The 16,892-nt window shown below is 46.1% G+C and overlaps 1 protein-coding gene across 11 annotated transcripts in view; it reads right to left on the bottom strand.

Annotated features, from left to right (window-relative positions):
- The window catches only part of EML6 (EMAP like 6), a 132,404-nt gene that overhangs the window by 22,270 nt on the left and 93,242 nt on the right, over positions 1-16,892 (bottom strand). For 10 of the 11 annotated variants that reach the window (XR_012633523.1, XR_012633519.1, XR_012633524.1 and 7 more), the window contains exons 24-27: positions 16,124-16,212; positions 15,315-15,491; positions 15,003-15,204; positions 14,649-14,775 (exon numbers count right to left, since the gene is read on the bottom strand). Coding sequence is in view for 8 of the 11 variants with exons in the window: in XM_074903970.1 (XP_074760071.1) it covers positions 14,649-14,775; positions 15,003-15,204; positions 15,315-15,491; positions 16,124-16,212 (595 nt within the window). In the remaining 3 variants the exon portion in view is untranslated. Of the gene's footprint in view, positions 1-14,648; positions 14,776-15,002; positions 15,205-15,314; positions 15,492-16,123; positions 16,213-16,892 lie in introns of those variants that run through there. The other variant, XM_074904430.1, reaches the window with a different exon arrangement.

The following is a 16,892-nucleotide window of genomic DNA, read 5'->3' as shown; positions in this document are numbered from 1 at the left end:
AGTTTTGGCACCCCTCAACTCCACACCCACTCAGCATCACACACATGAAAAAGAGCTTTGGGCCAGCTTTGTGCTGACCTGTAGGAGAGGAGAGACCGACTCCGAGCGCAGCAGATTGGCAGGGACTGGAAAAGTCCCTGTCACAATGTGTTCAAAGGCTGGGAACAAATGTGATGAAACCAGCACTGCTGCCAAATACATTTAGGATGCATTAACTTGACATAATGCTGCTGAGAAAGTAAAAGTGACTATTCCCAAGGATGCTACTCAAACAGTGGGCTTCTGCTGAAATAAGCCCCAAGTTATTTTCTTCACCCCAGAGATGTGTTTTTGCAGATACATTTTGCATAGTTCCCACCTACACATAAATACAACACAGATTCACATTCAAAGCTTTTACACGGCACCCACAGAAGTGTGCATGTAATGTCCGTGAACAAACTTTGTAACCATATGTCTAGTAATTCAGTCTGTGGTACAAAGGCTTGCACTCGCCACTTGCGGGGGCTATTTTGAAAGCTCATCTAATTCATCTCGCGTTGTTTTAAAGGAGTAAATAATCAGAAGTTTAATATTCAGAAAGAGAAAATCCAACTCCTTAACCTTGTTTAACTTCTCATCTTGATCAGGACATACGATTACAAACAATGCAGAACGCCACAACTGAGAACAGGCTCCGAGACAGATAACTCACGGAGTTATCAAGCCACGGTGTCCAGAAAACAGGAAACCAGACAAACATGCTAAAGCTCATTTTTGGTTTTTACACATTCAACCTGCTTTAAGGGGTTTTCCATCACCAGGTGTGTTACAAGAGTATTTAGTTTATGTTGAGTCATGCAAATCAAACTAAATGAAAGCTGCAAACACAGGATAGGTGTTAGTGGTTAGTAGAACGCAAGATCCAAACTGATCTTTGCATCTTGTATTAGTAACATAAACAGAGGTTTTCACACAAGCTCGTTTTACTTCTTATCATATAAATTCTTTGCCAGTTAAAATGGTCCCAGTTCAAAGGTTTGCCCTTTCTGAAATGAAGCACAACTTCTACGTAGCACCCAGCATAGCTTACAGGTGTCCCAGCTTGTCTGGGAGAGCCCCAGCAGTGCCCAAGGGGCCCCGCGGGGTGGGAGCGGGGCCCTGGGAGCTCCCACACTGTGGGACCGCTCCTGCAGCACCTCCCACCGTCACCCTGCTTCTGCACCCCGCAGGCAGAGCAAAGGAGGGGAGGCCAAGTAGAGGAGCAGAAAGGGGAGAGGAAAATAAGGGAGGGAGGGTGGGTGGGGAAGAGAGGAGGACAGACACAGAAAGGAAGAAGAAGAAAAACAAAAAGCTTGGGGAGAGGAGAGAGAAACAACAATCAATTAATCATCTCAACCGAGCGCACCAAGACATTTTAAAACTGTTCCTCAGCCTCATCTCTCCTGTTTTTCCATCCTAAAGTTGTAACGGCTGACAGAGACAGTAAACATTGGGTCCTCCCCAAAAACACCAGATCATGATTTATTTCAAATCCTGCAAGCAAAATCTACCATGTAGCTCCTACATTCCTCCAAGACATCTGCAGAATCATTATTTTCATACATAAATAAATGAAGAAGCAAAAGTGCATTTGATAAAAGGCCTTCATTTACTTTTCTAAGGAAAAACCTTAATATAATCCCCAAGTTTGTCATATGTAAGTTTGTTGTCTTTTATAATAATTTCTCCGCCCAGTTTGCTTCAGGGCCTAGCACCCCGGAGATGTGAGGAAGACCAGTGTAATAGGGATGTTGCGTTCACTTGCTGGACTGTGCTGAGCCCAGAGCAGCTGCGATGCAGTAACAGAGGAGGCCCAGCACCTGCTCAGTCCCAGGTACCAGTGCTGCACCAAATCTATCTCCCTGCTCTCTCTCATGATGGGGGAGAGCAGGGACACGAATTGCTGGCTCCCCTCGCTTGACAAAAATACAGCTGAGTAAGGCTTTGTATTAATCTGGGGGAAGTAATTCACAAGTTGTTGGTTCCTTTCCAGAAAGGTGCTGGTTATTGCAAAGCTTTCCCCTCATACCCCGGGGAACTGCCATCATCAGCTCTCAGCTACGTAATGACAATCAGCTCAGGAGACAGATCACCATTCCTGAGATCAAACTCCTCCCAAACTGCACAATGATTTGTTATTTCTAGAGAGATTATGTACTTTGTACTTTCAGATTGACCATTCTTAGCATTACAGAAGCAGAGTCCTGTGAGCTCTGGCAAGCACAAAGGTTAAAAAGACAGAAATGTTGCTATAATAAGAAGGAAAATAAAACAGCCATCTTCTTGAACAAAAACTGTCTCCTAGGTGTCACATCGTACCTTTAGAGCATATTTCAATTACATAAGCAGGGAAATAACATTTTAAGCAACAATTCAACTTCTGAACGTTACTATTACAAAAAAGAAACATAGTGAGTTTAAAGTCCTGGCCCTCAAGAAGCAGGTCAGAGCCCCAGCCCCAGCTCTTCCCATCTCCTGCTTAAGCTGAAAGCTTGTTTTTCTATTTTTTCCTTTCTTAATTTAAACTCACTTTGTTTAATTCTGGATTTCTACCCACTACACCTAGGAAAACAGTAAGACATAACATTGGCATCTTAACTGTGTATTGTCTTTTAAGGCCTAATGGTTCTTTCCAAGGAAAAAAGTAATTAGACCATGAAATGCTGGGGTTTCAACCCCAAGCCCCAAATTAAGGTTGACATATGGGTGATTCCCACAGCCCTTCACAAAGGGGTGGTGAGTTTCCCTTTAGGCTTCCCTCCAGGGTGCAGCTGCCTTGCAGGGAGAGCCACTAGGTAAAGGAGCCCCAGGTGTCCCGCATTAAGTAAGCAAAGGTCCGGTGTCCCACTTAGGGATAAAAGCTGGGACCACTTGCAGGAAGGGGCAGTGTCTGTCTGTGAGGTGGATCCACTTTGCAGAGTTTCCTGTTGGGGAAGGACCTCCTGCCTCCCTGGAACTGGGCTCCAGTCAGGTCTGGCTTTTGTAAACGTGGGATCTGTAGAGATTCAGTATGTGGCTTCCTTGGTCTTATGTATTGGGCTTGTTGACTCAGTTGTCTCCCCTCCCTTTATGGGAGACTGCATTTCACTGTTCATCGCACCTGCTGTTAGTCATGCAGTGTTATTGTTGGGGTCAGTGGGATTGATGTTGATTATATAGAAGCTCATTGACTTGTTTGTACCCCCAGCGCTCACCCATGTACTGACCTTTTTGTGTCAAACACAATCTGGTTATTGGTTCATCTTTATGCTGGCTGTGTCATTTATGCTAGGCCTGATGACTGGCTGTCCTGGTTCAACTAGGATAGGTTAAGTTTCCCCAGCAGAGAGAGAGAGGGAAGGGATCTCTAGCTGGGTTATTCATACCATGCTGATGTCAGGTCCAGGGGCGGGAAACTTTGATTTTACTTTCTCTTTGGCTTTTTGGTGGTGGGGAACTGCTCAGTGACCATTTTGTGGTATTTCTCTGTATATTGTTTGTCTTGTTCACTGTTATTGCTGTTTATTGTTATCATTACAACTGTTGTTGTTCAGATTGTTTTATCACACTGTTGTATTAAATTTCTTATTTTAACCTGGGGTTTGTGCCAAACTTCCAGCCTGACCGGCTGAGGGTGGGGGAGGGGCAACAGCAGTGTGCTCTCTAGTCTGGGCAAGGCTTAAACCAACACAACCCATATTGGCGCACCAACGTGGGGCTCGAAAGGCTGAAATACGAATAAAAGTGACAGACCCTGACCAGAGTGTGATAAAGCAATCTGTTGGGTGTAATTTTTCTGTTTGATAAGAAAATGTTTGCAATGCTGGCCCACTTCTTTGTGTGGTGGGGCTGGATTACTCCTTATATCCAGTCTATGATCCCTGTGGTGGCATTTGTTATCAGTGGAAAACGTATAAAGGGTCTTATGTTGTTATATGGGCTATTGAATGCTTATAATGCCTTTGTATCGCTGTGCTTGGGGGTGGGCCAGTACCTGTTTGCTGTTTGGGCTTTTGTTAGGGGTCTCACCCCCTCTATGGGTGAGCCAGGGGAAGAGATCCTCTCGGATTTGGGGAGTTTCAACTATTCATGGAGCCTGCAGGGCAGTGTGATTGTGGCACAATGCCTGCTGAATGCCTGCCTGATTTCGGTTTTGGCCATGCGACATTTCTCTAACAATAGCAGCGCCCAGAAACGTGCCCCGAGGTCAGATAATAGTGAGTGGCAAGGGGTGTGGGAAAAGATGGGCAAAGGCCTGAGTCAGTGGGCACCTCCAATGCTTTGGAATTTCACTCCTGAGCAAATGCAGAGCCCTGAGAAGCTGATGGAGTGCTTAGAAAGGGTGTGTTACCAAGCTGGCAAAACGGAGGAGACACAAATCGCTGCAATGTGTTGGGGACTTGCCCATGCCTACCATGTCCTCTTTAATACCACCCACTGCCCTCAAGGGGGAGAAAAGGCCACAGAAGCTGAAACAATATCTGAACCGGGGTGACAGGCAGGGCCAGTCGCAGTCGCCTCCACCAGCACAGCAGCTGAGCCAGAGAGCCAGCCAGTGCCAGTGTCAGTCCCCCGATACAGAAAACAAAATACACCAGAAAGTCAGTTTGCAGAGTGAGGGATGAGGATGAGCCAGGCCCATCAGGGGAACAGGCGGAAGGGCTGGAGGTGATCGTCTGATCTCTATCCCTGACTGAGCTGCGAGATGTGCGGAGAGATTTCGGCTGCCTGGGAGGCGAGCAGATTTGCACCTGCCTGCTCTGATGCTGGGACAATGGAGCCAGTGCTTTTGAAATGGAGGGGAGAGAGGCCAGGCAGCTGGGATCTTTGGCCAAGGATGCTGGCTTTAAAAGGGAAATAGGGAAACAGACTCAAACCCTCAGCCTTTGGAAGCGACTCCTGCTCAGTGTAAGGGAGAGGCACCCCTACAAGGATGATATCCTATGTCAGCTGAGCAAATGGACCAGCATTGAGAAAGGCATTCAGAATCTCAGGGAACTGGCTGTGTTTGAAATGATCTATGGTGATCTGAATGATGAGCAGTCACCCATGGACCCAGATCAGGCCCCTTGCACACTCCTGATGTGGCAAAAGTTCCTGAAGAGCGCACCAGAAGCACACTCGAAAGCACTGGCAATAGTGTCCTGGTGGACAGACACCCACACTCTAACAGTGGATGGAGTGGTTGGCAAGCTCCAGCAATATGAGGGAAATCTCCCTTCATCTCAACATTCCCTGGTCTCAGCTGTGGAGGAACTGTCTCAGGGGGTCCAGAAAATGGAAGAGGACATGTCCTACATTCCACCTGCACGGGCTGATGTCTCAGCCATTAGAAGTAAACGTTTCCCCACCCAAGAGAAAGGCAGCAGAAGGCACACACCATGAGGCCCCCTGTGGTTTTTTCTCTGCGACCATGGAGAAAACACGAGGAGGTGGGATGGACAGCCCACTGCCACCCTAGCTGCACGCATAGAGCAGCTGAAAGGGAAGACCACTATGAAAGGAGAGTCCTCCAAGAAGAGCACAGCTCCAGTGTCCAGTCAGAAATCCCCCAGGCAGAATAGAGTGGTGAAGGTTATGTCTGACCCTCTTGAGGGGACCAGTAAATCGTTCTTACAAGGAGTGAGTGATGATGAGCAGGATTAGAGGGGCCCTGCCTCCAGCCAGGTGGAGGAAGGGGATAATTGGATTTACTGGACAGTGTGGATCCGATGGCCTGGCACATCAGACCCACAAGAGTATAAGGCTTTGGTGGACACTGGCGCACAATGCACCCTGATGCCATCGAGCTACAGTGGGGTTGAATCCATCTGCATCTCTGGAGTGACAGGGGGATCCCAACAGCTGACCCTACTGGAAGCTGAAGTGAGCCTGACTGGGAAGGACTGGCATAAGCACCCCATTGTGACTGGCCCAGATGCCCCGTGCATCCTGGGCATAGACTATCTCAGGAGAGGGTACTTCAGAGACCCAAAAGGGTACCAGTGGGCTTTTGGTGTAGCTGCCCTGGAGGAGGTTGAACAGTTGTTCACCTTACCTGGCCTCTCAGAGGATCCCTCAGTGGTGGGGCGGCTTAAGGTTGAGGAGCAGCGAGTGCCGATTGCTACCAGGACGGTGCACCGGCAGCAGTACCGCCCCAACCGAGATGTCCTGGTCCCCATCCATCAGCTGATCCATCATCTAGAAAGCCAGAAGGTGATCAGCAAAACTCACTCACCCTTCAACAGCCCTATATGGCCAGTGAGAAAGCCTAATGGCACATGGAGGCTAACTGTGGACTACCGTGGCCTGAATGAAGTTACGCCAGCAGTGAGTGCTGCAGTGCCGGACATGCTGGAGCTCCAGTATGAACTGGAGTCGAAGGCAGCCAAGTGGTACGCCACGATTGACATTGCTAACCTGTTCTTCTCCATTCTGATAGCGCCAGAGTGCAGGCCACAGTTTGTGTTCGCTTGGAGGGGCATCCAGTACACCTGGAATCGATTGCCCCAGGGGTGGAACCACAGCTCCACCATTTGCCATGGACTGGTCCATACTGCACTGGAGAAAGGTGGGGCTGCAGAACACCTGCAGTACATTGATGACATCATTGTACGGGGGGACACAGCTGAGGAAGTCTTTGAGAAAGGGAAGAAGATAATTGAAATCCTCCCGAAGGCCGGCTTTGCCATTAAGCAAAAGAAAGTTAAGGGGCCTGCAAGGGAAATTCATTTCCTAGGAATAAAATGGCAAGATGGGCCACATACCAATGGAGGTGATAAACCAGATAACAGCCATGGCCCCACCAACCTCTAAAAAAGAGACTCAGTCTTTCCTGGGCACTGTGGGGTTCTGGAGGATGCACATCCCGAACTACAGCCTGATTGTGAGCCCTCTCTACCACATAACCTGTAAGAAGAACGATTTTGAATGGGCCCCTGAGCAACAACAATCCTTTGAACAGATTAAGTGGGAGATTGCCCAAGCAGTAGCCCTTGGGCCAGTCCGGGAAGGGCAGGAGGTTAAGAACATGCTCTACACTGCAGCTGGGGAAAATGGCCCTACCTGGAGCCTCTGGCAGAGAGCACCTGGGGAGACCCGAGGCTGACCTCTAGGCTTTTGGAGTCAGGGATACAAAGGCTCTGAAGCTAATTATACACCAACTGAGGAGATACTGGCAGTGTATGAAGGAGTTTGGGCTGCCTCAGAAGTGGTCGGCACTGAAACACAGCTCCTCCTGGCACCCTGACTGCCGGTGCTGCGGTGGATGTTCAAAGGAAAGGCCTCCTCCACGCATCATGCAACAGAGGCCACGTGGAGTAAATGGGTTGTGTTGATAACACAACAGGCTCGAATAGGGAACCCCAGCTGCCTGGGGATACTAGAGGTGATTACGAACTGGCCAGAGAGCAAAGATTCCGGGATGTCACCAGAACAGGAGGTGACACGTGCTAAGGAGGCCCCACCATATAACGAGCTGCCGGATGAGGAGAAGCGATATGCCCTGTTCACTGATGGGTCTTGTCGCACTGTGGGAAAACATCAACGGTGGAAGGCTGCTGTGTGGAGTCCCTCACGACGGGTCACTGAAGCTGCTGAGGGACAGGGTGAATCCAGCCAGTTCGCAGAGGTGAAAGCCGTCCAGCTTGCTTTGGATATTGCTGAGCAGGAAATGTGGCTGAGGCTCTACCTCTACACTGACTCATGGGCAGTGGTGAATACCCTGTGGAAATGGCTGCAGCAATGGAAGCAGAACAACTGGCAACGTAAGGGTAAAACCATCTGGGCTGCTGAAGTATGGCAGGACATTGAAGCCCGTGTGGAAAACCTCGTTGTGAAGGTGTGCCATGTGGATGCCCATGTACCCAAGAGTCGGGCCACTGATGAACATCGACACAACCAGCAGGCAAACCAAGCTGCTAAGATTAGAGTGGCTCAGGTGGACTTGGACTGGCAGCGCAAAGGTGAACTGTTCATAGCTCAGTGGGCCCATGAGACCTCGGACCACCAAGGCAGAGATGCAACATACAGGTGGGCTTGAGATTGAGGGGTGGACCTCACCATTGACACCATTGCAGAGATCATCCACGGATGCGAGACGTGTGCTGCAATCAAACATGCCAAGCGGGTGAAGCCCCAGCGAAATGGAGAGCGATGGCTGAAATATAGATATGGAGAGGCCTGACAGATCGACTACATCACACTGCCACAGACCCGCCACAGGAAGCGCCACGTGCTCACAATGGTGGAAGTAACCACTGGATGGCTGGAAGCTTACTCAGTGCCCCACGCCACTGCCCGGAAAACCATCCTGGGCCTTGAGACCCAAGTCCTGTGGCGACATGGCACCCCAGAGAGAATTGAGTCAGACAATGGAACCCACTTCCGAAACAACCTCATAAATGCCTGGGCAGAAGAACACAGCATTGAGTGGGTCTACCATATCCCCTACCACGCACCAGCCTCTGGGAAGATCGAGCGCTACAATGGACTGTTAAAAACCACACTGAAAGCACTGGGAGGTGGGACCTTCAAAGACTGGGACATGCATCTAGCCAAGGCCACCTGGCTAGTCAACACAAGAGGATCTGCCCGTCAAGCTGGCCCAGCTCAGTCGAAGCCTCCACGTGCTGTAGATGGGGATAAAGTCCCTGTGGTGCACATGAGAAATATATTGGGAAAAATGGTCTGGTTTAGTCCTGCACTAGGCAAAGGTAAAGGCAAACCCATCCACGGGATTGCTTTTGCCCAAGGACCTGGGTGCACCTGGTGGGTGATGCAGGACAATGGAGAGGTCCGATGCATACCACAGGGGGACTTGATTCTGGGTGAGAACATGCCGTAAATTATGCTGTGCCTTTGTAAATTGTTATTTTGTTATTGCTAACTGCTAAATGGCAGCTGGACATGATGCAGATGGTATAGAATAAAGGGGTGGATTATGTCCTGGTTCAGCTGGGATAGGTTAAGTTTCCCCAGCAGAGAGAGAGGGGGAAGGGATCTCCAGCCAGGTTATTCATACCATGCTGATGTCAGGTCCAGGGGCAGGAAACTTTGATTTTACTTCCTCTTTGGCTTTTTGGTGGTGGGGAACTGCTCAGTGACCATTCTGTGGTATTTCTCTGTATATCGTTTGTCTTGTTCACTGTTATTGCTGTTTTTTATTATTGCAACTGTTCAGATTGTTTTATCACACTTGTATTAAATTTCTTCTTATTTTACCCCAGGGTTTGTGCCAAACTTCCAGCCTGACTGGCTGAGGGTGGGGGAGGGGCAACAGCAGTGTGCTCTCTGGTCCTGGCAGGGGTTAAACCAACACACTGGCAAAACAAGACCCCAGATTTACAGAATCACAGAATCATCTAGGTTGTAAAGGACCTTGGAGATCATCTAGTACAACTGTTCACCTAGCACTGACAGTTCCCAACTACAGCATATCCTCAAGCTCTAAATCAATGAGACTCTTAAACACCTCTAGGGATTGGGACTCTACCACCTCCCTGGGCAGCCCATTCCAATGCCTAACAACCCTTGCTGTAAAAAAATACTTCCTGACATCTAGTCTAAACTTTCCCTGGTGCAACTTGAGGCCATTCCCTCTTGTTCTGTCTCTTACTACTAGGCTAAAGAGCCTCAAATCCAGCTCTCTGAAGCTTCTTTTCAGGTAGTTGTAGCAGGTGATGAGGTCTCTCCTCAGCCTCCTCCAGACTAAACAATCCCAGTTCCCTCAGCTGCTCCTCATACAACATGCACTCCAGATCCTTGGCCAGCTTTGTTGCCCTTCTCTGGACATATTTGAGTAATTCAATGTCCTTTTTGTAGTGAGGGGCCCAAAACTGAACACAGGAATCAAGGTACAGCTTCACCAGAGCTGAGTCCCTGCTGGCCATGTTATTGCTGACACAAGCCAGGATGCCATTGGCCTTCTTGGCCACCTGGGCACACTGCTGGCTCCTGTTCAGCAGCTGTCAATCAAACCACAACCCCCCACCCCCTCCAGGTCCCTCTCTGACTGGCAGCTCTCCAGCCACTCCTCCCCAAGCCTGTAGCGCTGCTGGAGGTTGTTGTGGCCCAAGGGCAGCCCCCAGCATTTGGCCTTATTGAAACTCCTCCAGTTGGCCTCAGCCCATGGCTCCAGCCTGTCCAGGTCTCTCTGCAGAGCCTCTCTACCCTCAAGTGGATCAACACTCCCACCCAACTGGGTGCTGTCTGCAAACTGACTGAGGGGGTACTCCAGATCATCAAAAAGGATGTTAAACAGAAGTGGCCCCAACACCGAGCCCTGGGGGAAACCACATGTGACTGTCCACCAACTGGATTTAACTCCACTCACCACAACTCTCTGGGCCTGGTCATCCAGTCAGTTTTTTACCCAGCAAAGTGTGTGACTGTCCAAGCCTCAAGCAGCCATTTTTGCCAAGACAGTGTTGTGGGAAACAGTGTCAAAAGCCTTGCTAAAGTCAAGGTAAATTACATCCACAGCCTTTCCCTCATCCAATAAGCAGGTTGCCCTGTTGTAGGGAGAACAGGTTTGTTAGGCAGGACCTGCCTTTCATAAACCCATGCTGACTGGGCCTGAGCATCTGGTTGACCTGCATGTGTTGTATGATGGTACTCAGGATGAGCTGCTCCATCAGCTTCCTGGGCACCTGACAGGCCTGTAATTTCCCAGATCATCCTTCTGACCCTTCTTATATATGGGCATCACATTGGCCAATCAGTTGGGACCTCCTTCATCAGCCAGGACTGCTGGTAAATGATGGAAAGCAGCTAGGCAAGCACCCCAGCCAGCTCCTTCAGCACCCTCGGGTGTATCCCATCTGGTCCCATAGACTTGTGTGTGTCTGTGTGATGCAGCAGGTCGCTGACTGTCTCCTGGAATGCGGGGGGGTCGTTCTCCCAGTCTCTCTCTTCTGGCTGAGGAGGCTGGATTCCCTCAACTGGTCTTGCTATTAAAGACTGAGGCACAGAAGGCATTAAGCACCTCAGCCTTCTCCTCATCACTTGTTACCATGTTTCCTTCTGTGTCTAGCAGGGGATGGAGACTCTCCCTGGACTTTCTCTTGCTACTGACATACTTATAGAAACATTTCTTGTTGTCCTTGATTGCCGAGGCCAAATTAATTTCCAGTTGGGCTTTAGCCCTCCCGATTTCCACCCTGCATAGCCTCACAGCCTCTTTGTAATCACTGTGTGTGGCTAGCTCCTTCCTCCAAAGGCTGTAAACATTGCTTTTCTCCCTGAGTTGCAGCCAAAGCTCCCTGTTCAGCCAGGGTGGTCTTCTCTGGCACTGGCTTCTCTTAGAGCACCTGGGGACCGCCTGCTCCTGCGCCATTAACACTTCCTTCTTTAGAACTTAGGCTTTCCTGAACACTTACAGCTGACTCGTTGTAAACTTTAATTTCATCTGGCTTGACTGACTGTCACTTTGGATGCTTCTGGGTACAAAGATAAGTCATACCAATGCTTTCAGGAAGCTTTTAGGATACAGTCAGACAAACCCTTCATTAGCTGCTGCACTCTTCTATATTCTCAGAAAAGATGAAATCTGGCACAGTTATGAAGCTTTCCTCAACATTCATATGAAAGATGTCTTATGAAAGTCTTATGAAAGATGTCAGCTTCACTCTGAAGCACTCATAACTGGGAGGGTTGAGATTCTGCACAAATTGTGTGTGTATTGGTACAACTGTGGCCAAAACCTGAAGTCTTTGACAACTGCAGCAGCCAACACAATCTCATTTTACTGCACCCAAACCCCAGTACCTTTCACAGTTTAAGGCCCTCTCCCAGCACAACAGCCTCATAAAATGCAGCTTTGCCTACATTGCACCACAAAATCTGTTGCTAATAGTTTGACTACAAATTCGATTTATAAATAAATATTAATCTGATTAAGAAAGGGAAGTGAATATACCTTTGCCTAACAAGCTATATATGAAGAATATGGGATCTGTTGACAAATATATCAGCACAGCGAATACCAAAGATGTGATTATATTGAAGTAGCTGTAATTGAAAGAGGACATACAAAAAAAAAAAGTGAATACCTGTGATTCTTCAGCAGAAAAGATGGGAAGGACAGTTATAAGAGTTTATTTTTAAGCTATTTTAAAATGAAGCACCAAATTGTTGATTAACTAGAGGCAGTAAGAAGAAAAAAGATATGGAGAATGTTAAAACCTCTTTTTCTCTATTGAGTCTAAAACTTGTTCTGGGATAGACTAATTCTTCAGATAGGGCACAGTAAGCTGTTTCCATGTACAGTCATTATGAAGAGACTATTACAGAAATCAGAAGCAACCTCAGTGCAGAGGAGGTGTTTACTCATTTAATTAGGCCCACCAGCCACAAACAGAGGGGATGGTGTGGAAACACAGGAGGAGCTCCCAGCATCGGTTTTGCTTTGTTAGGTTGGATAGCACAGAGCACGTTTTACCTGCCTTATGGATTACCAGTGTCAGTTTGTCTTCCTACCTCCTGCTTTGGGGGTACTATATGTTTTGTTAAAAAAGTTGAAGAAAGGCAAACTGCCTGTTCATTCCAGGGGGTGCCTTCTGTGCAGTGGGTTCAGCTGAATTAATTTAGGCAGTTTAGGACTGAGAATGTGGCCAGGCTGGAATGTCATGAAGCCAAAGGTGCTCCTCTGAGAAGCAGGGTACTTGCTTTCGAGGCCAAGTTTCAGAGAAAGAAAGCTCCCTAGCGACCCAAAGGGCCTGCCCTGCCTTTCCCTCCTGGACTGAACATAGTGCTGAAAAGCTGCAGAAGAGACCAGTGCTTATGCTCATATTGTTGGTAATTCACTAGTACAAAACAACTGTAAGTCCAGCTTAACCGGTCAATTAAACTCACTCTACAGTCGCTTTTGCATCAGCAAAGCAGAATAAAGCAGCTGGAAGATACAAGGTTTTCTGGTGTAAAACATCTAGCCACTGGCACTTGCTGCTTAGTAACAATTCAGCAGTATTCACCCAAAGCAAAATATTTTTTTCTTTAACTTCATCTCAAAACATTCATGTGTACTAGATATTATGCCTTTTTGTAGAAAAAATGGAGGAACAAAGACTTTATATAAGTAAATGAGAAAAGGGAAAGAGATATCCTTATAAGAAGGGGAAAAGAAATGGCTATGGGCCAACCTTTTATTGAAAAAAACCCCCACTGATCTCCCTGGCTATATATTTTTGTTAAAATGTTGTGATGAAAAAAATAAAATAGGTGCAACATTTTTCTTTTCATCTTTCACACCCACCACTTGTTCTCCTATTCAAATACCAACTGCAAAATTATTAATTATCACCTTCCTGTCCATGATGTTCAGCACTGCTTTCTTTGAGAGCTTTAAAAACATAAGCTAATTTATGGAATCAAAGGTCTGCTTCTGATGAGATTAGGAAGTATTACTAGCTCCGTTTTGTGCCTTGCAAATCAGGACACCAATGAGATTTAAAGCCAAAAAATCAAAAGTTGCCACTAATTTTCAGTAGTGAAGTACAAGAACCTTAGCCCTTAATCTGTTCAATGTAATTACGTTTGTTCAAAGTGCTTAAGTGATCTCCCCTTGCAGCTGTGAGTGTGCAGTTTTTCTGCCAATTCAGCTGTCCTCCCCGCTGACAGCAGGAAATGAGGTGGTGCACAGAGCAAGCTGCTGCCTCTAAAAACACTCTCTTAGCCAGGCATGGCCAGAAGCTCTGTGACAGGAGCAGGAGCAGCAGGCAGGCAGCTCTCTGGAGTGCTTTCATCGCTGCCAAAACCCACAGCTGGGCTCCTGCAGGGCACCAGCCCTGCCTCTGCACCCCCTGTACTCCCTGAGCACTAGGGATCCCCTCCTCAAACTACTCTTCCCTGTGGGGAGAGCAATGTGTCATCACGCTACTGGCATTGTTACTACTCATATGTTCTGGGGAAACTGAGAGGAAATAACGAAGCTTAAATTCTTTTTGTGGGTTGACCCACAGCAGTGGTTTTGGTCAGTGCCCAACCCTGGGCAAAAGTAAGATAACTCCTGATAAAGGAAAGACCACTTACCAAGAGAAATTTTATCACATGAATTCACAGTTGAGTCATCAACTGGAGTCGCAGGTGCAGATTTACTCTTCCCCTTTCCAAAGGGGAATGTTTTTACTCACCCACTCCCCTAGGTCTGTGTTTCACTGGACCTCACCCTCTATGTTTAGCTCTTACCTATTTTCTTTACTGTCCTCACCACTACTGTTTCTCCTTTCACCTTATTTTTTTCAGAATAATTCAACCTAAGGCCAACACGTGCCACGGAAAATTTCAGCTTTAACAGTAACAACCTGGCACAATTATAAGCAACTGAAAATCCATCAACGAAAACATCACCAAAAACCGTAACTGTGAAGTATTTATAAGCTCACCTTGTCACAAAAGCCCTCCTGGAGACGTACGTACAGCTCCACATACTAATTAGACTGTAACTGCTTATGTGAACAGCAGAAGAGAACACAACACTGTGGTATTTTACTTACATACACAGATTTTTCTCCATCGCGTTAATGCATTGTACCCTGTGAATACCATTTGAAATTTTATCTTGTGAGTTTTCAAATTCCTGCTTTATTCTTAAGGACTAAGTTTAGTTGAATGAAAAGAGATCCAAAAGAATGCAATGTACATTTGGAAACGAATGCCTTTGTGTGACATACCTCTCTTCTACTGAAACTTCCTTCAGCTGCTGATGTGGTTTTGTCCCTTCCATTTCTCGGATGCTTACTGCATAGATCTTAGTGGTATAGTCAATTGCTTTTTCTCTTGCAACATCACTATCATAACCTTAGAGAAATAAAACATAAAATAAAACAAACTACCCTTGTTTTATAGGAGAAGAGTAGAAAACAAGATCATCTGCACCAATAAAAGGAAGGAAACATCCTAGCAAGCTCTCCCTACGCTGAACTTCAGCACACAAAAGTTTCTTGCCCACTTCAAGATAAACACCTGTGTGAGTCTCTGTGGAATCAAGACTAAGTTAAAGACGTGTTTTATATAATCCTTTTTACCTCCATCTTCTTCTGCATCTGTGTCTGATTCTTCACTATCAACCAGCTTACTCTCCTGAATGCCCAAAAATTCTCTGGTCCAGATCATCAAAGCTGTATCAGCACCACCTACAGTCAGCAGCACAGAATCATTGTGTAACCACCGAACGTTGGTTACCTGGGCGCTGTGACCCACGTACTTCTTGAATTTTGCATGTTGTCCCTGTAGTACAAAGAATTCACGTATTAGCACTCTGACATATTGCCCACAGCGTCTTCCTCAATTCCTTTTCTTGCGGGGTTTCTAATCACAGAAATAAAAACACTTATTACCTTCGCTGGATATGAAAAAAGCTTGACAAAACCAAAATCATCTCCTGTAGCTAACAGCGTTCCGTCTTTTGTAAGACTCGCTGCGTTTACAATGGTGACATCGCTGGGCGTGGGCCAGATTCCTTCACAAGTAGGACCGAGAACACACGTCCAGGTGTCCCACTCAATCTTCTCTATCTGCAATCAAAATGGTCCCAAGAGAACTCATCTTAATACATACCAAATACACACTGCTTTCATGCGTATTTTTCTATGTTTGATATTAACTTTTGGGGATTTTGCAATTTTAGAAACTGTTCACTGTTTCCAGCCTGTTAATGCAAATGGCATCTCTTCATCAAAAGGCTTAAACCTTTAAAACATTCCCACGGTAGAGGATGATTTGGATACAAATCTCCTTAAAGATTTCTGAGGGGCTAAACACTGGCAATTTTGTAGAAGAATTATCTGTCACAAATAATCAAGGTCATTAAAAGCCAGGTGATACTGTTTAAAGATGGTTTATAACCTGTATGCACATGGATTACACAGAACATGGGTGATGGTTCAGGAAAGGGGATTGTGGGAAATGACTGCTATTCAACAAACAACAATAAATTGAGATATACAAACAGAAACTTGCAAGTTCTACCGTTTACAAATGCTAGGAAAGACATATGCAGAATTATTAAATAATTCTAATTCTAACCGCTGTAAATATAGTATTTTAAAAGGAAAAAATATATCCTTTGAAGACAAAATATGCTATTTTTCAACAGTCCAGAAAAATAACTTTCACAGTAAAAAAATCCAGTAAGCATAATTCGTACCTCGGCAATTCTTATAATATGCCTTTTCCCCCTTGGTGCTTCAAAAAATAGTTGTTCTTTGGCACCAGAATTGACTTGCAATAACTTTCCTGGATACGAAATAAGAGTTTATTATGAATCTTATTCATTATTATGAATATTATGAACTCTCTTTTGATTGAGTGAAGAGATTTCTGGGGGTAAACTAAGAAATTATCCTCCAGAGAGTTATTCACAGCAAAAGTCAAACAGATGCTCAGAAGCTCTCTCGTAAGAACCCTATACTCCTGATTCACTGCAGCACTAACATTTTAAATACCATCCAACATCCTGAAAAAATTACTGTCTTGCAGCAAATCCCTTTCTTCTGATAGGAAGCATTTTGCCTGCATTGTCATCATCATGATGATGGAAAGTAAAAAAACACATAAATACGTACGCTATTAAGCTTTCATAACAATTTTGCAATAGAGCTCTGCCAAAAGTTAAAAACACTGTAAACTTCTGTCTGTTTTGTGTTGCCTAACTGGCATATATAGTCCAGGTACACACCAAACTGTCCCTGACTATGAAGTTTACCATACCCATACAAATATTATGAAGATACTCCTGTATTCAACTGATAGTATATTAGCAGGTATTTGTGCACCGAGTAGCAAAAAATGCTTTCAAATCTAGTTTTACAATAGTTCTCACATAAGAAAATTAGAGACATTTTCTGATTTTTCCAAATTGCAACAATTATACTAGCGTAAGAAGTCTCGTGGGGATTTATTATTAACATAAAAGC

This window comes from Athene noctua, chromosome 1, assembly GCF_965140245.1.
Source record: "Athene noctua chromosome 1, bAthNoc1.hap1.1, whole genome shotgun sequence".
Classification (NCBI taxonomy): domain Eukaryota; kingdom Metazoa; phylum Chordata; class Aves; order Strigiformes; family Strigidae; genus Athene; species Athene noctua.
This window is presented reverse-complemented; position numbering and strand designations above follow the sequence as displayed.